Source organism: Takifugu rubripes, chromosome 13 (assembly GCF_901000725.2).
Source record: "Takifugu rubripes chromosome 13, fTakRub1.2, whole genome shotgun sequence".
Classification (NCBI taxonomy): domain Eukaryota; kingdom Metazoa; phylum Chordata; class Actinopteri; order Tetraodontiformes; family Tetraodontidae; genus Takifugu; species Takifugu rubripes.
The window spans coordinates 14854236-14877290 of NC_042297.1; the positions used below are offsets into that span (position 1 = coordinate 14854236).

The 23055-nt window shown below is 42.7% G+C and overlaps 3 protein-coding genes across 3 annotated transcripts; 1 reads left to right on the forward strand and 2 right to left on the reverse strand.

Annotated features, from left to right (window-relative positions):
- Window positions 1-492: 492 nt before the first annotated feature.
- Window positions 493-9407, reverse strand: slc12a1 (solute carrier family 12 member 1). The gene is made up of 25 exons (XM_003969643.3): window positions 9007-9407; window positions 8052-8189; window positions 7789-7864; window positions 7390-7485; window positions 7037-7176; window positions 6849-6959; window positions 6651-6762; window positions 6431-6558; window positions 6264-6348; window positions 6013-6170; window positions 5705-5936; window positions 5519-5620; window positions 5275-5430; window positions 5094-5193; window positions 4875-4986; window positions 4582-4722; window positions 3752-3858; window positions 3585-3667; window positions 3135-3260; window positions 2456-2584; window positions 2208-2319; window positions 1975-2061; window positions 1713-1845; window positions 1569-1636; window positions 493-1477 (listed from the first exon to the last, which is right to left on the reverse strand). The coding sequence occupies exons 1-25, from the start codon at window positions 9235-9237 to the stop codon at window positions 1342-1344; spliced, it is 3099 nt and encodes a 1032-aa protein (XP_003969692.1). The 5' UTR covers window positions 9238-9407; the 3' UTR covers window positions 493-1341.
- Window positions 9408-12727: 3320 nt separating this feature from the next.
- On the reverse strand, window positions 12728-14740 carry ctxn2 (cortexin 2). The gene is made up of 2 exons (XM_029846179.1): window positions 14293-14740; window positions 12728-13403 (listed from the first exon to the last, which is right to left on the reverse strand). The coding sequence occupies exon 2, from the start codon at window positions 13332-13334 to the stop codon at window positions 13089-13091; it is 246 nt and encodes an 81-aa protein (XP_029702039.1). The 5' UTR covers window positions 13335-13403; window positions 14293-14740; the 3' UTR covers window positions 12728-13088.
- A 2362-nt stretch (window positions 14741-17102) lies between these two features.
- On the forward strand, window positions 17103-23033 carry myef2 (myelin expression factor 2). The gene is made up of 17 exons (XM_011610007.2): window positions 17103-17324; window positions 17787-17989; window positions 18734-18786; window positions 19620-19627; window positions 19721-19814; window positions 19902-20093; window positions 20169-20322; window positions 20416-20465; window positions 20547-20607; window positions 21128-21220; window positions 21523-21567; window positions 21651-21737; window positions 21809-21901; window positions 22034-22090; window positions 22203-22372; window positions 22478-22529; window positions 22636-23033. Exons 1-17 carry the CDS (start codon window positions 17215-17217, stop codon window positions 22797-22799), a joined length of 1686 nt encoding a protein of 561 aa, XP_011608309.1. The 5' UTR covers window positions 17103-17214; the 3' UTR covers window positions 22800-23033.
- The last annotated feature ends 22 nt before the right edge of the window (window positions 23034-23055 follow it).

Genomic DNA, 23055 nt, shown 5'->3' on the forward strand with positions numbered 1-23055 from the left:
TAATTCAGACCATAAAATCTGTGCCAGTGTTAATTAAAACCGTTCACATTGCATAAACCTAACTTAACAATTGTATTTATTATATTATTTTTTATTAAGTAGCTATGTTGTCATTATGTAATTTATTACAGATATCTAAACAATGATATAAAAAGTCCACATGAAATTTCTGTATATCAACATTAGAAAGGGATGCATTAATGCCATTCAATATTAGAGGTTTACAAAAACTTTAACAAACCTTATTATGGATCTCAAACATAGATTATTGTATTTGGAAAAAAAGTCTAAATAGCTCCACTGTCTTTCTAAAATGTACTTTTTTACTTTTGATAAATTTGACCTCTGAAATTGAAGAAAAAAACCCAAATTTTGTTTAGTTGATGTGAATAATTTACAGTAATATGCTGCATTTTCTTCTCTGGAAAATACAACTTTAGATTTTTAAAGGCTGACAGAAGAGTGTAAAAGTAGTCCCCCAACAACAGCTACTTTAGTATGAGAACAGCTGAAACTGATTTTATTTATTTTGTCAGAAAATATACATCAGAATTCATCTTTACATAATTTTGTCAGCTCGTTAATTTTTCCACAAATAGCAGTGATAATAGCATTAAAAATACATTACAATATTAAAACATAGCTGTATTTTACATTCAGTTGATACAAAAAGGTTGAACAATGAAAAAAGCCCTTCCTCCCAGTAAAAGCATTTATGAATATGTTTTGATCGTCGTTTGCTCGCAACCTATTTTCCGGTGAATTAAGACAGCTATATATGCATTTATATCACAGCATCACGCAACAATACTTCAGTGTAACGAATGAAAGCAGCCTTGAACCTCTACATGTTTGCCTTTCTTCATTGGTTGATCAAGTCAGAAATACATGATTTAACAAAATTGTTTGCTTTTTTTTTTTTTACATTCAAACCTTAAATACCTACATATAAATCGTTTTCCCTACGGATTTAATGTGGTTTTTCTCCAAAATTCACATTTAGACTCTGACATTTGCAAATCTAACATCAAAAATGTATTTTCCTTGAAGGAAACCTGAACGCAACTCAGCTTTGGAGCTTTTCGTTTTGTGCACACCAACATGATACACGTTAAGTGACTTGGGCCACAAATGATCAGCGAATGGGACATACATCATATAGATAGTCATCATATAGAATAGACTGTGACAAAATGTTTTTTAATATATCTTTTTTTAGGAATATTTGCATGTCATGGCACCTGGTCATGTGCACACCCTCATCACGTTTTAACTAAAGAATGCTCAGAACTTGCTGAGCCATTACAAAACTGTTCAACTATTATTTAACCTGCCGGGAGCTCAGGAGTAGAATGTGAGCACGCTCTTGTGGTTTCCTCTGATGAGCAGGGTTGGTGGAAGATTTTGTGTCAGGATGTCCAGCCAGGCCATGTAGAGGTAATCGGAGATAGATTCTTTGCGGGCGATGGGCAGGCTCCTGCAGGAAATGGTAGGTAAGGAGAACATGTTAGCGGCTGGTTAGTCCCATATAGAGTTAGTCCTGCAAGACTAAAGCAGATCACACTTACACGAAGATCAAGTTAGCCGCTCTGGAGTTTGCCAGCAGCAGCTCGTTCAGTCGAATCTGGAGATTAGTCTGTGGAGCAACGGCTTGAATCAGCAACACCAAACATAACAAAGGGGAACAAATACGTCGTTTTTGATCATTCTACCTTTTCTTCAAATGTTCTTAGCTCCTCATCAGTGATTTTCCATGGCTGCTCTTTCTGCCTGGCATCAGCCTGCTCCGAGTCTCTGGACTTGTGCAGACGGAACGGCTCGATCATTTCCTCAAACTTCTTCAAGCTGATAGGGGAAAAGATAAAACCTCAGTCAGGATGCGAAGAAGACACTTTTACTGCACTTTATTTTGATCATCTGACATCCATGCTGCTGCACCATCTGCTGTTATTTTAAAAGGATAAATTAGATTACCTCTCAGAACGGGGCGGCATGTGAATATCATCAATGACATTGATGTCAGTGCAGTTGATTCTGAACTTCTGCAGCAGAGCCCTCATCCTGTTGGATACATAATTATACAATTAGCCTGGATGTTAATTTTGCAGTGTTCTAGATATTGCTATGAAAAAATTACATTTCACTTGCTTCCTTTCCCAACCAACAACTGTTCCTAAAGTGACTAGTAATCTTTTATTTTCACTCACTCCTCTTTATCCAGCTCGCTGCGTTCGGGTTGTCCTGCAATGAAGATCCTCATTTTGCAGTCTTTCCACTTCTTCCTGGTAGTGAGGATGTAAGGGAGCAACAGGGTGAGACCTGAAAGAGAGCAAAACAAACATAAACAACACCCCTGAAACCTACAAAAATAACTATCCATTCAACAATCAAGTAAGTTATTGTGTTTGCCTCCATTTTCACCCGGGTGGTTCTACCGGTGGCATCCAACACTTACCTCCATCGTCAAACATCCACCACACGTCGATGGTGCCTTTAGGCTGTTTGTTCTTGAACTGAACGCTGGCCTCCATCAGCTGCTCATTCATCTTGGCAATCTGTGGGGGCGGAGGGCCGCACACCGAAACTGGCAAAGGGGGAGGAGGACCGAGAAATGAGAAACAAGCGAGGGGTGGGAAGAGCTAGAGAGAAAGTGATTCACAGAGCTGGCAAGAAGAGTTGTGTTAGATGATGGAGCCAGCCAATGGACATTAACATCATCAGGAACAACCATATCTGAGATTTAAGCATTTACATCAGCGGGGACAACCATATCTGAGATTTAATGTTCTAGACAGTCACACCCAGATTGCACACATCACAGCTGCCAAGCTGCAGCTCAGTGGTGTGTGTGTGTGTGTGTGTGTGTGTGTGTGTGTGTGTGTGTGTGTGTGTGTGTGATTTCAAGACAGCAGACAGATCGATTCAGCAGATATGAGCTCTCCCCTGCCTGGTAAAAGCCTGCTCTGAAGGTCTGTGACCATATTTTTGGACTACACTTTCAGACTACACCTTATTTTTCTAAAAGCCTTTTCAGTGCAGAGATGAAGATAAATTGAATCTTATTCTCATCTTTTGGTGCTGAGGAAAGCGTAGACAGAGGGATCTGTAAGTAAATGAGGTGTAGAGACCGATACCTCTGGTCGTGAGCACTTGCTGAGAATGTTTCCTGGACTTCCTGAATAGTCCTTTTGCTTTGCCTCCATTCGGCGTCATTCCACTTTCCAGAATCTGCTGTTCCTTTGCTGCCTTCAGCATCTCCTCTGGAAGACAGAAGAAGCTCCTCAGTTTCTAATAAATGCTTGGAATGATTTCCTACAGTGCTGACACAGACGTGATTACAGTACATGTCATCTGTTATCTGACCTTTATGAATTCTAATCTACAGAACAAAGTACCCACTATTATCAGCTGCTTTACTGCGGCCTGTTACACAGAGGCTTGATGAATAAATATTCACTCAGTCCATGTCTTTGTTGTTGATTCGCTAGTTGAACTCAGGTTAAGATATTTAGCAAAACACATATTTAGAAAACAAAACATATACAGGATTTTCATGTTTCATCAAAAAAGTTTTCAGTGCCAACCTTCCGCCTCAATGATGTGTGACATGTCGAGTCCGTGGTTCATCCTCAGTATGAGTACTCCTAACTCAAAGTCAAATGCATCACTGGCAGAAAGAAAAGGAAAATGAGAACAGTCTTCACATCTCGTTTGTGGTCTAGATCTTTGCCTGCATGTCTATGGGTCTTACTGCATTATTCCCGCATAACATTGCACCGTCTCTTTGCTGGAGTTCCTCCAGTTGCTCTTAAAGCCGATCAACAACGTATTTGGCTTCATACGGCCGAGTCCGGACACCTGAGCAGAACCATAAAAAAACACCTCAGTAATCATCCTTACCAGAAGGAAAACACATTTTACTACAAGGAATTATGAGCAGATCATGCATCATATCTTTGTCTGCAGGGACGCAAATGCCGTGGTGTTAATCAATTATAGCTTCTAATCTGCCTCAGTGTTTGAAGTGAGCAGTCCTGACAATGAACCAGGGCCTTATCTTAGCAGCATGATAACGGCCGCCATAAGACTGTTTTTCTACTCCTCATTAACTCTCTTCTTCTTCCTGCACTAATGTCCTCACCAGATTCTTAAAATAGATCTAGGCCAGAGTCATAACACAGCAATAGATACTGATGTGCTTGAGAAATGGGACAATAAAAATGCTTTTTGTCCCATTCAAAAGTCTCCTGCTCAGACTGAGTTTAAAGATTATTCTTCAATGTGATGGGTGAAAATGTTATTTGCTATAGCTGCTGCAGTTTGGCAGATGTCAAATATCAATATAAATATGATTAATCTGTAGCACAAAGTGTTGTGGAGCAACACAAGGGTCCCTGTTTGGTTTATTCATTGTCAACTGTAAAAATATATTTTGCTTCAAAAGAATGTAAAAAAAAAAACACCTGCAGAGGATAAATGTCTTTATAATTCCATAAAATTTCCTTAAAATAAAAAGTTGCACAATATTTTATAAAATCCAGCGTTTTTTTGTTTTTTTTAAATAGATCCTTCCATACTGACCTGTAGCAGGCTCTCGGCCCCTGCCCTGAAGTCCTCACAGGCCACAGCTGTATAAAATGCCTTCCGTTTGGTCTTCGTAAGCCAGAGCTGGTTCTTCTCCATACAAGCATTGATTTCTTCCAGGGCTTCAGACCTCGGACCCTGAGAGCAGAGAAACCATAAAGTTACGCTTGTGAGCATGTTTGCTTTCGAGCCATAAAAGTTGAGCAAACTTGACTGAAATGCAAACATTTAAAATGAGATTTTGGTGGATTAAAAGGTTGAGGGGGATTGAACCTTTGGGTTAACCTCACCACAAACACTTCACAGCTGAGACAGAGGCCGTAGTTCTTTGTCAAGGAGTTAGCCAGATCCAGAAGCGCTGGTCTGTCCCGCACCGAACCGGTCATTGCTAAGATCTGAGGCCTGACGAATGAGAGAACAGCTCAAAATCAGATGATAGCATTTGTGAGAAGGATTTCTACAAACTCATTTGGGATTGTGCCCACAGCAAATGCTCTGTAGACGTTTACCTGAAGTTCTTGACATGATCCTCGATGCCCATCAGATCCAGAGCATTGCTTACTGCGCTCACAAAGCTTACCGCCTGCTTGGAGGAACCCCAGTTCACATCTGGAGACAACCAGGTGAAAATCAGGTTGGAAGCATCATCACTGCACTTTTTAAGTGTGAGAACATGGGCATGTAGCTCACCTGGCTTCTTGACAGTGACATAAACATAAAGAAGGATTTCGATGGCGTATGTGAGAAGAGCCGCCCACCAGTTGATAATAAACATGACCACACAGCAGAGCAGCGCGCCCAACAGAGAGAGCCACATGTTGTAGTACTTGTAGGCAGGTCTCCATCCTGAACACAGAGGACAGATCAGAAGCACATCTTGTTATTTCTGTTTAATTATGTGTATGCAGATAGAAAAGTCTGGCAGCAAACCCACCTGGAGACTTGGCGTAGGATGCATGGAAGCAGGAGAAATTGATGAGAGCATAAGACGCCAGGAAGAAGTTTGAGATGATGGGAGCAATGATGTTGAGATCACCTACAGAGAGATGATCAAATGAAGTTCAGTAAAAACCAAAAGGCTCAAGAAGAACGACCGGACAGAACAGGCAGCTGAACTGACCAATGAGAATGAAGGCCACGGAAATAATGAAAGTGAGGATGTAGCCACGGATTGGTTCGTTGTTCTTGCCGTATCCCTTGGCGAAGAAGTGTAGGGCTTTGTAGATGTTGTCCTTACACAGAGCCTGGAAGACTTTGGGAGCACTGACAAGGGAAGCCAGAGCAGACGAAAGGGTGGCCGAGAATGTACCAGCAATGATGAGGGGGCCGAACGCGGACACAAGGGTCATCAACTGATATGAAAGAGGAGAACATCAGTTATGGATAGGAGCTCTACCTCTGCGGAGGAGACCTTTGAACTTGGTGTACCTGATTGTTGTTGTTCAGCCCAAAGTCGCATTTTGTCGTCGCACACGAAGAAAAGTTGTAGCCGAGCTCGCAGGCGGCCATAGCCGGACCATTACATGGAACTCCGGGGGTGATTAGATCAGTCAAGTTTCCAGTGGCGTCACGGACGGCACATGCAGCTGAGAAGAGAGACACACAGAGAGGAAGGGGGCTTAAGTGTTAGGCCAAAAAGACCGGCTTCACTCAGCTGCATGTTGGGTTTCTGCACTTACAAACACAGATGGCAACACCCAGGTAGGTCACACCAGTTATCAGGATAGCCAACAAAGTCCCTTTGGGGATGGCTTCCTGTGGGTCCTGTGAAATAAAAAAGGTAAATAAAAACACCAAAAGAGACCAAGAGTAACGTGACGTGGTCGGAACAGCAGTCAAAACCTACCTTCAAGTCGCCAGAGATGTTGGCTCCGGCCAGGATGCCGGTTGCAGCGGGGAAAAATATGGAAAACACCGAGAAGAATGTCTCCTGACCGCGGAAATCGGGTGCAAAGTTCTCTAAAAAGATTTGGGCTTTGAAAAAGAAACAAAAGTCAGTGAGTTTGAGGATGTTTTAGTTTTTAACCTTTTGGAATTTACCGTAACACCTTTGAGATGATGCTTACAGTTATAATTAAAGACTCCTTTTGATTTCTTGTCATCTGTGGCGGGGAGGAACGTTCCCACAAACACATCCACTATGGCTGCCAGCAGGATAACAAGGAGAACAAGCTGGGCCTGTGGAGAGCAGAATAGTACATTTGATTACATTTAAACTTTACTGGGGGGTTTGGGGCAAACACAATGCATGGTGCCGCCCTCACTTTGGCTTCCCACTCCATTCCAGCCACTGAGATGCCCAGCAGCAGCACTACAGTTATACATCCAATGATCCTGATGTCATTTAATGTATCCACCATGATAACGGAGTGCTCCTGTGTCCAAAACAGAGGCAAATATAAGTATAAAACAAGGAATCCAGTTATCAGCACAAAGTCCTGACACAGCGCACCTTCATCAGATCCACTACGGTTTCTGCAAATCCCACCACGTACATGGCCACGGCCACTGCATTGGCAAAGGCAAAAATCAGACCGATGGACCCGCCGAACTCTGGTCCCAAACTGCGTGATATCAAGTAGTAAGCTCCTCCTGAGGAAAAACAAACAAAAAGCACGTGGATTATTAGCCACCATTTCATGTTTTGATAAAAGAGGTGATAAAAAGGGCAGGCATGTGCTCTTTATCTACACCCTCTGTCCTTCTGTTATGTCCATAAAAAAATCTTGTGGTGTTATCTGAGACTGAAACTGACTGAAACCGACTCTGGCCACTTTTTCCCGTCGGTTAAATATCCCGTCTTACCTCCTCTGACAATGCCGTTTGTGCAGATGGCGGACATGGACAGACAGGTAATGGTGGTGACCACACAGCTGAGTAGGATGATCACTATTCCCAAACCTGTAAGACAAACACAAACACACACGACAGCTTGGAAATCCTTGATTTTCACTTGGAGGAACAAAACCCTGCAGTGCTCTGAGCCTGGAACGGTCAGCTATTAATATGCAGTAGTTAAAAAGGCTATTCTTCCAACAACATGATCCAAATATTAGAGGAATAATTCTTCGTTTTTTTAGAGTGTGACAACATAAACTGCTTTATTATTGATTCAGTCCAAATCAGTGTACATGCAATTTCACTAAATAAAAAATAAACTGCATCACATCTGAAGCACTGTGAACTAATGTGTGTATCACTCACCCCAACCTGCCTGACCGAAAATCCAGGACAGACGGATGAACAGCATGACACCCCAGATATTCAGCATGCATCTCACCTGTAAAACAGAAGACTGCAATGTTAACAGATTGCACACTTATATTTTGTGTCACAATGTACAGCTGTGAACAGCTTTTCTGCTCTCTGCCAGCCACTGAAAGTCACGATCGTCCCCGCAGTCGCTCCTGAAGGGCCTCCATGCGACCTGGATACGGCAAAACACAAGAAATCCCAGCACAACTCACCAGGACACCCCTGATCCAGCCAAACTTTACTGCTTTTGTGTCGTCAACAAGAACTGCAGATTCCAAATCATCCGAGGGAGTCCCGATACTCTCCTCGCTGTCATCCTCCACAGTGTCGGGCACAGAGATACGGCCACCCTGTTAAGAATAGAAAATGCAGGTGCATGTTGATGTATTTTTGGGGCCAATATTTTGTGTGCTTGGCCTTTGGCTTATGGCAAGCAAAGAAATGGAACCGGATTGATCTAGCTGAGTATAGGTTTGTTGAGGTTCTCAGTCATCACTTTACGCGGGTATTAAGTGCTTGATTAGAGGCCAAAAGACTGGACTCATTTTTGGAAGCGGCTGGACTCTTTGACTGCCTAAGATAAAGACTGATGACGTGTTTTGCCAGCACATTGCACGGCCGTGTCTGTCTTTGAAAACTGAGGAGAAAGGTGTCCCAGGACAGAGCACAGCTAATTTGAACTCTATATGAAGATGAATGTCGTCGATGAAATGACTCTCCCAGCTGGCATTTGATTTAGGGAACGCGCTCAGGGGTGTTTCATCATCCTCTACTGGAGGGGAAAGAAACATTCACACCAAGTAAGGAACTACATGGAATACTCTTCCTAAGTCCCTGGGGTGGGCATCATTCTCTCCACATACCATCTTTCATTTGCTATGGAAGAAAGCTTTTTTTATTGCCAATCTCATTTAACCCATAAAATGATCCTGAAAATGACCCCTGACCATGAAGAGAATTTTCTGGGTCTGCTTTAGTTTCATAACTACTTTTTACAAGCGTGGCTTTAATTACTCTCTTAACTTCCGATGGTGGTGTTGGAGTAACTTGAATAAAAATTTCTTTGACCTGATTGCTCACAGGCAGTTGAATTTGGGGCATTGGAGGCAAATCAGGTGTAATATTATGCAGAAGGTGAACTAAAGGACAAATAACGCAGTCACTCACCTTCTGAAACACATCATGCAGCTCCTGCAGGGATGGACGCACGGCCCTGTGGCCGCTCACGCTGCCTGCATTGCGATAGAAGTCGATGTTGGGGACCCGATCCAGAGTGTCGTGGCCGAAGGCGCTGACCACCGAGGGCCGCACCGCCCGTCTGGTCTCCTCATAGTTGGGAGGCTCGTCCAGATTGGGATCGTATGCCGCATTGACGTGCACCTGCCTGTCTGACTCCATCACAAAAGCTGAGAAAACTTCTCAAATCTTCCTAGTCCTCCAGCGATATGCTAAAATACCAAAACAGCTGGTGAGAGTATCCTTGTTTGGGAGGTATACGTTCGGCTAGCTTTACAATGATCTCCGATCTGCTGAAAGTCTTTTTGTAAACTGGCTTCAACTGTGATTACCTGCTTTTATACCCTGCTTGTCAGGGTCATATAGTGAATGCCAGCTATTGGCTATTTCCTTGGATCAACCCTCAGAGCACTGACACAGGGGTGTCAGGTATGTCCTTGCTCTATGCAGGGGACACAAAGACATTGCTTAACGATTAACCAAATCATAAACGCCAAATGAGAGATAAAGCTAGTTCTTGCCTGAGTGCCTTGAATTGATTACTAATATTATTGTCTGAAGTGCAGCACACGTTGTACTGTGGCCTCAGTTTATGGGGTGGTGGTGGAAAGTGTTTCCTCAAAGCGCTGGGAAACAAGCGGAGGTCTCAGGTCACGTATAAGCAGGGAGGAAAAGTTTCAAGGACATTTTGGGATGTATGTCTGTGGTGGATTTTTATTTTTATTTTTTCAGATTTTGCAGAGGTAATTGATAACACAGGTGTCCATTCCTGGGTATACCGCTGTGGGCGACCCCTTCTTGGATTAAATGTGTGGAAAAGTGTCAAAACATAAAGCAGGAGTTCATTATGGTTGAAGTATTTAATAATTCTTTGTCAAACGGGTTTGTAGATCAAACAGCCATATTCAGGAGCGAAATGAGAGTTAATATAACACCTTAAATTACAGGAATATGCCCGAGGCGCTTTCCTACAGCCGCATGACTTTTTGAAGTGCATTTTAAAAACCTCTTAGCAGGTAAACTTCCTTATTACTGGTACACCAGTGTGAGTTATGCACATGGAAAAAACGGACTAATAAATGGACGTCTGACCTTGGCTGTGTTTCAGGCCAAGAAAAATAAAATGCCCACACGTGTAATAACAGGAAGATTCAAAAGGAAGCAGTCAATTGCGCAACGGATAACTAATTTGTTGGGAGCTGTTAAAACGCAGTGCTGAGTCACACTGGAGGGTGAAAATTTTCCATATGGAAAAGTTGCAGTGGGATCATTTCTGATCTACTAGTGGCGTACGATGAAAACAGAGGTTCTGATTTGATCAAAATAGTACGAGTCTTCAAACCACATTTCCTTTTAGAACAGGTCTTATATACTATCCCTTTAATATCTTTTTTAAACAGATTTGCTCCTGTTCCATACTGTTTCTTGAAGCAGTCTACAAAAGGCATTGCTGTGGTGTTTGGAAATAGTTATACAATCAACAATGTTGTTTATTCATCCTTTATTGATCAGTTGCATTAGAAAGAATTTGAAATAGTAGAACTGAATGTGCCAAACTACTGAAATTCTGTATTGGTTATTGGTATATTATTAACCTAAATATTTTATAATGATTTCCTGGGATTTATAGGGATTTCCTATCAATTGTTTTAATGTGTGTCGGGGTAATTATTAACCTTTCCATTGAAAGAACATCTAGTCTAAGTCTAAAATCCAGCCTTTACATTTTACACAAGAGCCGTGACATCAGACAGATTTTCGTATCAGATTATTTAATTTAGACCCCAAAGAAATTCCAAAGAAACCCCTAAAATAACATTTTTGCTGCACTTTTGAATTCTTTTTTAAAATCCTGTGAAATATTTTTATACATTACTTATATGTTCTATAACACTTTTAGAGCCGTAATGAACATCTTTTATCACGTGGTCTTATCACAATAAATTGAGAACACAGCCTGAAGTACGAAGACCAATAGCAGTAAAACTGATGATTGATAATCAGCTCAAGTTAAGGTTCAGAACTCGTTGACTCTGGGGCTAAATATAGAGAGAACTCTGCTCGGTTTAATTAAAACAATTTATCTGTCCCACCTCCGGAACCAAATCCTGTGTGTGGAATTATTTGAAATATTCCTAAAATTTGTTTGAGTTGAAATAACTATTGGTTTCCTCATAAAGCTTCCCTTTGTCTGCATTGATTGGTTGTCGCTATCTTTGATCAAATCAAAGAAAGTTTGAGTAAACTGTGCACCAAAATACCAGGCAGAACAGACACATTCGTTAAAATTTAATAGATTTATAGTTCTCCTTACAACCTGGGTTGCTTTGTCTTCTGAGGTTAGTAGGCTGAAAAGGAAATGGGCAGTGTTCTGTTCCGTGGGATATAGGTTTAAGATAAGGATGTCACTCTTGGTGACAGAGATAATGATCACATTCCTGGCAGATGATGTGTGCAAAGAGGATATGGCCTCTGGTTCATCTTCGCTGTGGACTATCTCTCATAACATCACGAGACTCCGTTTATCATCGCCTCCTCCAAACAGACCAGATTAGACCGCAAAGTGAAGAAATTCTGTTTATTTTCACGTCATTGAATCAAATCTATATCAATGACAAAAAAGATCTCTACCACCAGCTGAGCAAGCAACAAGTCAGGAGATGAACTACTTTATCTGTCGCCGTGGAGTGCCACACGTGTGCACACGCATTTACACAGACAGGTGCTCTGATGGTTCTAGATGAAGGCACATAAACCCATCGAAGGTCACAGTAAGGCAGATTCACAGCACTAAGGAGAAACCGTAGACTGGTAGAAATTAGCAAAAGAACACTCATGACTGACCAGTCTGCCACAGGACAGAACATCTGTTTGGGACTGCCAGGCTTTTTGTTTTGAAACGTAGGGACAGGACAAGGGTGGCTGAGCACCAGAAGAAAAAGATGGTGCAGTGTTTGAAAGTCACCCCACCCTTGTTTTCCATCCTTTCCTCTGGATGCAGGTAGTGAGAGTTTATCCTTATCCTTTAAAAAGAGTCCCCTTCAGCATTTAATTCCTGGTTCCTTCAGAAATGATGATTTAGACTGAACATTTAAACGGGCAAAATAACTGGCAGTCCATGAATCAGCGTGGTCACGTGTCCTTGGAGAAAGAAACGTAAACAGGTGATGTTACCTTCACTCAATGCACCGTTGCTCGGAGACAGACAGCAGCACAGACTCAGAGAGTCATATTTGCATTGTTTAGGACGAGTAACAGGTCATGTAAATCACAGTTGACTTTTTTGATTGCTTTTTGTGCCACAGAAAGGACCAATCTGTACGCACGGCAGCGGCAGCAGCAGCAGCAGCAGCAGCAGCAGCAGCAGCAGCAGCAGCAGCAGCAGCGGCAGCGGCAGCGGCGGCGGCGGCGGCAGCGGCGGCGGCGGCAGCAGCAGCGGCAGCAGCAGCAGTCCACAGACTGGATTTGTTTTGTTCTGAAAGCATTAGCTTGACATAGATACCCTGTTACCAGCTATATACATTCCTGCTGCAATCTCTCTGTTTTCCCCATTAAGAATCGTGTCCCTGAGTCTTCAAACTACATCTGTATATTCTGGCTGCATCCCCCCACCCCACCCCCACCCCCACCCTGTCCCACTGATTATCCTTAACAGATATTTCATTTTGAGAGGTGGGCTAAAGGGAGCCTCAGTCCATGAGCCCAACTGCACACTCCCTGGCAGAAGAGCCGAGACCATGACACAGCATCCTCGTCAGACACGCACAACCTCAGATGTGTGCCGCGGTCACACGGGGTAAAGAGGCTCCATGTGCGTTCTGACAGCACATACACCTCAGACGCCACACACAGCTTCAGACTCTTGATTCAGTAAGTCACAGATAGATGTCTCGATGGTGTGTTGATGGTTGTGCAAGGCTGCAGCTTGCATGTGTTAGTGTGTATGCGTATGTGCGTCTACAGGCAGTTCTGTTTTGTTTGTGAGGACGTCTCCAGACGTGTCTGTCCCTGTGTTAGGTGAGGGCATACTCAAACGTCCCTTTCTCCAGACCCTCTATGCCATCAGCCCAGTTTGATGAGGGCATGCTGCTGTAGGGGTCCAGCAAGATCCTGAAGCACCTGACTATCAGCAGCCCCAGGAACACCAGGAGCATCCCCACGAAGGCAAACGCCGTCTTCTGCTCCAGAGTCAGCGAGTGCGCCATCATGTCGTTTCCGCTCATGGCAGCAAGGGAGTGGTTGTAGTGGATGCTGCACATGGTAAAGCAACAGCTAGGTGCCTCATCTCTCCTCTGATGGGCTCAGGCATTGAGAAGCCTGCATTTTACCTGGACAAAGACACGACAGCTTCACGTCAATGCTGCCCTGTTTCCAGCTCAGCGCGGAGACATTTCATCAACTTAGTCCAATACAATTACACCAAATGCGCGTGTGGATGCAGAAAAAAAAAGGCGCAGGTTGCGAGTAGGCGAAGCTACTGCGATGGCCCTCGATGTTTTGAATTCAGCTGACCATGAAACAGCTATAAATAGCCTCGGATGAACGCGATATCAAACGGATGTCCAGGGACTTCGATCTTTCACTCTGCTCCACTGGGAATATAGCAGAGAATCGCGGAGGAGGTGCAGGAAAATGGGCTCAGGGATACGAGTCAATGTCAGGGCTACGTTGCGTTAAGTCAGGTCAGAATTACATGGTGTCGCAGTGCATAGGCAGCTGTGAAACACCAGCAAAGCGCAAAGGTGCCCCTGAAAGCATGGCGTTCCGTTGAAGCTGCAGTGTTATGTATGTTTCATCTGAAAGCAAAGGGTTCTGTACCTGTTGCATGCTAGCAGATGTCTGCCACCCAGCCTGATTCCATCAGCCCAGAAAGTGGCATTGATGGAGTGAACATGTTCAAAACACTGCCCTGCTCACGGAAGTGCCAGCCCCCCGGTCCAAGAATGTTTCATGTGAACGCAAGCAGCAGGTGGTTCGAGTGAGTGAATCGGGAGGAGGGGGATTCAGATGAGAGAGGGAGGGTACGCGCAAGAAAGGGAACAAACAGACAGGATGGAGAGAGACAGACGTGGGAAGTGCAGTGGTGGGGAGGACACTGCACAAGTACAGGGGAGATGGAGGAGAGAGGGAGGGAGTGAGGTAAGGGTAAAACACAGGGACTGCATTGACATATCCTCATCTGAGCTCATCTCAGGGCGATAAAACCAAGTGCCTCACCTTCATTATCGTTCCATCCTTACAGACCTGTTGCTGCCGTTTCCTGTGTGCAACTCGTTGTTCCCGTGGGCTTCCGACACATATCCTTGAATCTGGCCGTTGCCGGCATCCTGGGTGTGCAGTGCTACCCTCTCAGTGAAGCCAGGGATCTGGAGAGAAAGGGAGAGGCGAGGCGGAGGCTGGATCGAGCTGCGATTTGTGTCTCTTCTCAGAGATACGGCTCCTCTCCTCATGCTCCCTTACTTGCTGCCTCCTACTCATTATCATTCTGTTTCTCTATCTCTCCCTCCAGAAGCACGCACACTTGCTCCTGCTGCATGGCAACCACTTGTTAGTTTCACTCAGCTGCTCTGCTGCCTCAGTCATTCACAACATTCCCCCTCCACACCGCCCCTCTCAGCAACACTGGGATGGATGCAGCAGTCAAAACGTGCAGTCTGCCTCCTCTTTTGCCACTATCCCTCTATTCATACCCCACCCAGGCTCATTTGGGTTCGATATAATTTACTCCCCCAAAATGTGACAGGAATACCACAGCTGAGGCAGGAGGAGGAGTGCTGCCTCTTGCTGCTCATGGCCAGTAAATGCTGCTGCAAAGGTATTTTTGGTACAGCGCAGCAGTATCCTCTGAGTCAGCTTCAAAGATATATGTATATGTATATGCATATATATAATATTATCTATTTAGTTTTTTAATTGATGCAATTTATTCTGGCCAAATTAAAGAACCCTTTGGGTTATTTTATCAGTCTCTTCAGACATGATGAAGCAGAGTCGCCTGAGGAGGAGTATAAAAACAAACAGCAGGTCATCAGATTGGCCACTGGAACATAATGCAGCAGTGAAGCGTCCGGCCATCTGTGTCGTTGTTATGCAGCAGTTATATTTCTACGATGGTTTGTACTCGCTGTCAGAGCGGTGCAGTGATCTGAGGAAAAGACATGAAGCGGTGCCAGGGGGACGATTCATGGCAAAATGTAGCTCTTTTCTTTTGACTGCAAAACAGCTGAGTAATTTCCTGGGTGAGTCCAAACACACCTAATTTTACTTTTATACCCACTGCAGTGCCTTTCTTACTGTCTGTCTTTTTTCTTAGGGCAGCTTCAGATGCTGCTGATCCGGAATCATGGTTTCACGTCAAGTTTTTGACCTTGTCCATGTTGCACATTTGTTACATGAATGCAATAATCAGTCCATGTGTTGGGTGACTTTGCATGTTTCTGCAATCTATCAATGAAAGTTAGGTGTCAGTGAAGGTGGCATGGAACTACATAGATGTTCTTGGGAAATTTTTACTCCAATGGTAAAACTTTTCCATCTGTACCAATTGTAGGCTAGTTTGCAGCTAAAGCCGACACTTGAGTTAAGGTTTATTCCAAAATTAACATATGGAATAAGTGGTAAATGCCAGAAAAAAAATGTTATTTTGAGGTTTTAGAGAGAATAGTTGGGAAAAAGTTAATGAAACTTCAAAACAGTGCTTTTCTAACTAGAAATAGGTTAGAGCCGTCTGAATGCCTTTTTTGTTGTAAATTCACAGGTTAAAGACATTTTTTTTTTTTGCTTAGATAAGATGTTGTCACACTGTAGAGAAAAACGACAACATCAGACTTCGCCTTGGTGCCCTCATGTAAATTTTAAAGACAAGGTCAGATGAAAAATACACAGTCACTGCAAACTGTAACACTGCGCCATTGGTGGTGAGGTCACGCTATACTAAAATTGACACTGAATAATGAACTGACATGAACGGAGCGGTCAAAATAAAAAGTTAGTTGGGGACCTTGCGGTTCCCTGAAGTAAGCAAGAGAGTTCTGGGCCAGAAATTGGTAATGTGTTATTTTAAAGTTTAAAAGAGAAGTGCTCAGACAGTCCAACTCTGTTGCATGGAGCTTATTAGAACCCATGCCTGGTGTCAATGGGATCTAAAGGTCTGTTAGGATTTTATCTCAACCAGACAACAGGTCAGAAACCATGCTGATATTGAGAACAATAAAAGAGTAGCTGTATGAACTTTCAGCAATGTTAATAATTTCCTCATCAGCCCCTTGTGTAATAAGCAGATCTTTGAAAGAAAGTACAAAGAGAGGTACAGTTAAACTGCCACAGCTCCAAAGACTTAAATGGACTGGCTGCAGCGATTACTGAGTTTCCTGAACACTACAGCTCAAAGTCCATATAAGTTGGACTAAGACTGGATGTAGTTCTTTTTTTTTTTTTTTTTTAACTTTTTTTCTTACAATATCTACTGTATAATTAACCTTCAAACTATATTTAATGTTTAACAAGTTAAAACAAAAAATGAAAGGAAATTAAACAGGATTAATAAATTATGCAGGACAAAAAGTCAATCATTGGTGTTAACATAGTTCAACAGTGGAGTGGTTCTTTCTTTCTATCAATCCATAATTTTAAAATAATACACAAATTATTAAATCTGCAATGTCAGTCAGCCTTATTCAATCACCATGACATATTATTGAAATGCATTTTATGTCTGTCCTGTTTTTAGCCCTTTCTAATAAAATATATGTATATTTTGTTGTGGAGAATTGTAGAGTATTTTACACAAAGTAAGATGAAAAATGAAACCCACTCTACAAAATCAGGGTAATTAGCAATCCAGTTCCTATATCTACATAAATATTAAGGAACTCAAACTACACATCTTTCTTTATATATCTATTTTAATTCCTGTTGCGTTCAAACAAACTGCCCAGCAACATCTCTTAAAGTCTCGCGTTGAAAGAGCAAATCTCCTGAATCTTGTACTGCGGTCTTCAGCTAGATAGGGGGCGCTGTGGTCAGAGATCAATATTTGTCTACAAAAGCAGCGAAGAAGACGGCTATCCATTTCAGCACAATTTGTACTGCGTAGCGCCACTCGCATTTTGAACCATATCGGTAAGAATTAATCTCGACATGGAAGAGTTTATAACCCTTGAAGACGAGTTGAAACAGGACGAATCTAATGCATCTTTAAAGTCTGAAACCGAAGATGCACCTGAGGAAACACCCAATGGCGTCAAACCGTAAGTGAGCCATCTGCTAGCTTGGTTAGCTAAAAATGGACTCCTGCACGCCGGGCCATTGTTAGCCTGTAATCTTTATTTCAAGGCACTCGAAGTTTAAATTAGAACAGGTTGTAGCACAATATGCCAGGCACATATTCCGATATAGAGGTAAATTATATTTGATTAGTTTTGTAGCTGTGTACGTTCGGTACGTTGTTGGCTAACGCTAACATTATGCATATGCTTATCCTTTACCTGGGCTTAAATGCCTGTGCAAACGACAATAGAGCAGAAATTAAATTATTGGTAAGGTGAACCTGCCATCATCCCTTCACCGCATGACTTCATTTACTCTTTAGTTTTTTTTTTATGTCAACAAAATTGTGTAAAATGCCATTTGTTTGCCATATGCTTGTATAAAATGCAAGGGCGGTCCTTCCACCATACATTTCCTAACGTACAGTTTTGTTCATTTTGTAGGGATGCCGAGGAAACGATACCCTCCAATGAAAAGCATGAAGGTAAAGAAAAGTCTACTGGCAACAGAAGAGGAGGCCGGTACCATCCATACAAGGACAAACATGGTGGAGAAAAGAAACCTGCTCATAGAAACAGAGTGTTCATCAGCAATATCCCTTATGATATGAAATGGCAGGCAATTAAAGATCTAATGCGTGAAAAAGGTAATGTTATGGGTGATCGGGGTGATGTATCATATTATGCCTTTCTTCCCAGCTCTTTTAAACTTCTTTATTTCTCCTTATGTTGTTACTAATTGGAGTATTCTACTTCTAGCTGTAGAAATTAGTGTGTAGCACTTCTGGATGTATCTAGTGCACATAGTCAGGAACCAACATAGTGTGATATAATTTTAGGTCACTGGAGTTTTAGTATTTTGGATGGACATAAATTTAGTTTGTGCTGATATGTCTTTGAGTAAAGGAATATGATCTCAGCTGCATTGTCACTTGTTATCACGGCATTGTCAGCTTCAAACTGTAACCTCATGCAATTAGTAGAATCGATTTGCTGAATGATTTTGTCGCATCTGTTGCAAGGTGAATCTTAATTCAAAGAATCACACATGTTAATGCTGTAACTGACTGTTTTATGTGGGTCTTTTGAAGTTAACGGACAGCTCAAAATGTTCACCTGCTATGAATGGAATCTGTTGACAAACTGATCATGTTGAAGTCTTTTGAATTTCCCAGGTTTAATGTAGCAGTGTTTCTGTCTGGCCTTGGCCTTTGGGTGCTCAGTCACTGCCCATGGTGTTGTCTGGTGGGATGTTGGTCTGGGCTGACTGTTGATCATTAATGGGACATTTCCATCTGTAGCGGCATTGCCAAGGCCAGCGGCGACTTGAAGACTTGGTGACTTAAATCCCTTTGTTCTTTTGGTATTTTTCCTTTGTATGTCTCATGTAGTTGGTGAGGTTACATACGTGGAGCTCTTTAAGGATGCAGAAGGAAAGTCAAGGGTAAGTGATGTGGCCATTTGCTGCACGAGGTTTTAAAAGCCCTCAGCAGGCTCTTTATATTAAGTGCTTCTTTTAGGTTCTGATCTTTTGGATCTTACCAAGTCACTGAACTGGAGGTTCTGTTTAGACCCTGATAGATGGTTAAAGATTGATATTCATTTGAAAGGGAGATGTCCTGTTGAGTAGCCTAATGAATTTACCAAATAGCACTTTTGCTTTTGGTGTTGTCATCTCAATTGGTGTCAAAGTTTGTTCGTTTGGCCATTTTCCAAAGGAAAATGTGGGTTGTGTGATTTGTCTTATTGATTGACCCCCATGTCTCCAAATCCTACTTTACAATTGTGGTGTATGGCACAGCTCTCTCTTCAAAGGAACCAAATAAGCCTTCAAAGATTTGTAATGTCGCTTCATATTGTTTTTATGCTAAATTTGATTAATGCAAAGAGTTTATTTAATTGCAATGTTAGGACTTGTTAATCCCAAAGATATTCTTCATGTTTCTTTTAACTTTGAATTTACTTCCAGTTCAAACCAATACAATATTTTTGTCCATTTACAATGCACATGTCTATTTATTGCTCTACAGCCTTTGTTTGACACGGACATTGGTAACGTTAAAATAGTTTCACCGAATGTTTGAAATTAATTGTTACTTTTAGCAGTTTTACGTTTCCTCAACCTGCTGGCTCAAACCAGTGGAAAAACTACTCCAAACATACTCAACATCTTTGATTTAGAATGTCGGAGTGTTGTCTTGAATCTAACTGAATCTTGTTCACTCCCCGTCTGTGAATATGGTGCTACTTTGGCTCCTGCGATGCTTCTTGGTGCAGGGCTGTGGGTAAGAAATGATGCTTCCTCAAACCAATATATTTTTATTGTTCTAACGTGAACTTGATCTTCATCTGATGCCTTTGTTTCCCTGATTGCTCAGTGTGGTGGAGTTCAAGGATGAGGAGTTTGTGAAGAAGGCGATAGAAACTATGAATAAGCATGACCTGAGTGGAAGGCCTCTGAACATTAAAGAGGTGAGAACAAGTGCTTAAATGCACATCAGGATAATTGAAGTTATTCTTTTACTTCCTCTTTCTAAGCTAATTCTATTCTTGTTTCAGGATCCCGATGGAGAACACGCTCGGCGTGTGCTGCAGAGGTTGGGAGGAGGGCAGCAGGGCGGTCGGGGGCAGGACATGGGTTATGGTGGAATGAACATCCCTCCTTCCATTGCTAACAACCCCAATATCCCTCCTGAAGTCATCCATGCGCTGCAGGCTGGGCGTCTGGGCAACACAGTATTTGTGGCCAATGTGAGGATGTTGAATCATTATCATTCACAATCATTAAAGCTCATCATTAATAGTGTTGATTCTTGCTTTTTACAGTTGGATTTCAAGGTGGGTTGGAAGAAATTAAAGGAGGTGTTTGGCATTGCTGGGATTGTCAAACGAGCAGACGTCAAGGAGGATAAAGATGGCAAGAGCCGTGGGATGGGGACGGTGACCTTTGACCAACCCCTGGAGGCTGTGCAAGCCATCTGTATCCTTCAGATTTAACCACTGAGGTGGACAAGACAAGTAAATCACATATACCAGCGCTTTAAAAATGTAGCGTTCTTGACAGCCCACCCAGCTATGTTCAATGGACAGATGCTTTTTGACCGTCAGATGCACGTTAAGATGGTGGGCCACGTTTACCTGTCATTTCAGTGGTATGTTCAGTGATGTGCAGACAGTTTAACACTTATTTTGCTATGTTTACAGGATGAGAAGTCTATTCCTCCTGATGATTTCCGTCAAGTCGAAAAGAGCTCCCAGTTGCCCCGTAAGTCAGTTGTTGACGTAAAAGTTTACACTCCGGTGTCCAGGCTGACGAACAGTCGGGATAAAATGTGAACAATGGTTTTTATAGATCTTTTGGTATCTCGTCTCAACTGGTTTATTGTGTGCAGAGGTCTCACCACAGTGACTGTGCAAAATGTCAAACAGAAAGGACACGGTGAATAATCTGTTTTGTGTCCTGGCCCTTTGCAGCTTTGAAAAAGGTAGAAAGTATTGTATCCATATTGTATGCAGCAGAGTTGTTTTAAACGACTCAAATCTGTGAAGCTACAGGGCACAGAGCCAAAGATCATTGTTGTGCTTTCTAATTATATTTGCTACAACAAGCTCATTTTTTCATCTTACCACCCGCCACCATGGTAAACTCGCTCCCCTCAGGTCCTCAACAGGCCCTCAGAGAATCATCTAGCTGCTGTGAAATCCTGTGGAAAATGATGATTATTGATTTATGTTTGAAGCAGTTCTTGTCTGCATTCACTAACGCTTCTGTCTTCTGTATGCAGGAGGATTAGGTGGAATTGGAATGGGACTAGGGCCAGGAGGACAGCCTATAAATGCCAATCGTCTTAGCAGCGGAGGAGGTTTGGGCTCCGGAGGTCAGTCAGGAGGACATGGTCACATTTGTTATGAAAAAATCTGGAAAGGATTTTGTTTTCTGACGTGCATCATACTGTCGTGCACCGATTTGACTGTTGCAAATTACGTGGATGTAGATTTTCAGATGCATTCCCAACTCATCCACCTCTTAAAGATTATTTTGTAACAGGTAGTTACTGCTGGCAGACCTTATACACCTAATGTGTAAACCATTCCACCACCTTTCAGTGCATCATTTGACCTGACTGTTGTCTCAATATGTGTCAGGTGCAACATTCCTGACTGAGACTTTCTTCCACAGGTATGGACTCTGCAAATTATGGAGGAATGAGCAGGCTTGGAGGAGGTAGGGGTTTTACTGCCATGTAGACCAAGGGGGGGTGTCTTGTGGAGAGATAAGGCAGTAATGGTCCGTACTGTTTTTGACAGGAATGAGTGGTGGGAATTTTGGCAGCATGGATAACATGGGCAACATGGGAGGGTTTGGAGGAAGAGACATGGGAGGACGAATGTCAGGTGAGGTCAGAGGTGAGATTCTGTTCTGGCCCTTCAAGTTGGTGTGAAGTGACCTTTCTTCCTGTCTTCAGACATGTACAGGTCTGGATTTGGTGGAATGGACCGCGACTTTGGTCACAATGATCTGCCAATGAATCGAGGATTTGGAGATTCTTTTGGAATGGGTAGGTCGTTCTGAGACAAACCTGCATTCTGTCATTCCACTTGGTTATTCCTCTGTGTGAAGTGGAAATGGAGCTTTATTCATGTCTTTGTTTTGTGTGTGTAATCGCGTAATTTGTGTTCTCTCTCCTCAGGTGGGGGTTTTGGGGGAGGCATGAGTAGTGGTATGGGACACATGGGCTCTGCATTAGGTACATGAAATATACTTTTTGTTTTAAGACAATGTAAAACAGTTCTGCCGCTATTGGTGGTCATATGTGCTTATTGTGACCAATGAAAGTTTAACCTAAGTGTGTGTTGCAGGTGGAGGGATGGGTAACATGTCAATGGATCGAATGGGCTCCAGCTTCGACCGTATGGGAATGTCTGGTATGGACATGAACCGCAGCTTCGGTGGTTACGGACACATGGGTGGGAACATGTCGGACAGGAGCTCTGGTTCCAAAGCAGGCTGTCAGATCTTTGTGAGGAATGTAAGTCTTTGCAAAATGACAGCGCGGAAAATATTCTGTATTCTCAGTGGTATATGTCACTTGGTAAAACTTTCAAGTACCAAATGCATTCGTTTCGTGTTGCAGCTTTCCTACGATCTCACGTGGCAGAAGCTGAAAGAAAAGTTTGGTCACTGTGGTATGTGTTCTGTAAATATCACTGATCCTGTGATGCACACGTGTAGAAACAGCTGAGATTTCACCGTGTCTGCCACTGAACTCGTCCTCATTCTCACTGACTGCAGGGCAGGTGATGTTCGCAGAGATCAAGATGGAAAACGGGAAGTCAAAGGGCTGCGGGACGGTGAGGTTTGACTCTCCGGAGAGCGCCGAGAAGGCCTGCAGGTTGATGAACGGATCCAAGATAAACGGCCGAGAGGTCGACGTCCGCATCGACAGGAACGCCTAGAGCTGTGATATAAGTCCTGTAAATGCACTTCCACATTCAGCCGTCTCGCCAATGAGCTTTTGTTTTGTTTTAAAAACACAGTTAATTCATATCTCCATGTTTTTTTTTTTTCTTAGTTTATGTAGCTCTTTTATCATGTTTTGTAAACCCTTTTTTGGAGTTGTCTGCCGGTTTATTTGAACAAATAAACATTTTAATTTTTAAACCCGGTCATTATAAAATCTCCTCCTTCCAAAGTCTAGGTCTCGTTTATTGC

What these genes read in the sequence shown, in the direction of transcription:
- slc12a1 (XM_003969643.3), bottom strand. Translation starts at nt 9,237, where the DNA reads ATGGAGTCAGACAGGCAGGTGCACGTCAATGCGGCATACGATCCCAAT. An exon ending in AGCGAGCTGGATAAAGAGGA is followed by an intron (nt 2,062 to 2,207) that starts GTGAGTGAAAAT and finishes TGTATCCAACAG; the next exon opens with GATGAGGGCTCTGCTGCAGA. An exon ending in ATGCCGCCCCGTTCTGAGAG is followed by an intron (nt 1,846 to 1,974) that starts GTAATCTAATTT and finishes TTCCCCTATCAG; the next exon opens with CTTGAAGAAGTTTGAGGAAA.
- ctxn2 (XM_029846179.1), bottom strand. Translation starts at nt 13,334, where the DNA reads ATGTGCAGCATCCACTACAACCACTCCCTTGCTGCCATGAGCGGAAAC.
- myef2 (XM_011610007.2), top strand. Translation starts at nt 17,215, where the DNA reads ATGGAAGAGTTTATAACCCTTGAAGACGAGTTGAAACAGGACGAATCT. An exon ending in AGATCTAATGCGTGAAAAAG is followed by an intron (nt 17,990 to 18,733) that starts GTAATGTTATGG and finishes TGTCTCATGTAG; the next exon opens with TTGGTGAGGTTACATACGTG. An exon ending in ACACATGGGCTCTGCATTAG is followed by an intron (nt 22,091 to 22,202) that starts GTACATGAAATA and finishes TGTGTGTTGCAG; the next exon opens with GTGGAGGGATGGGTAACATG.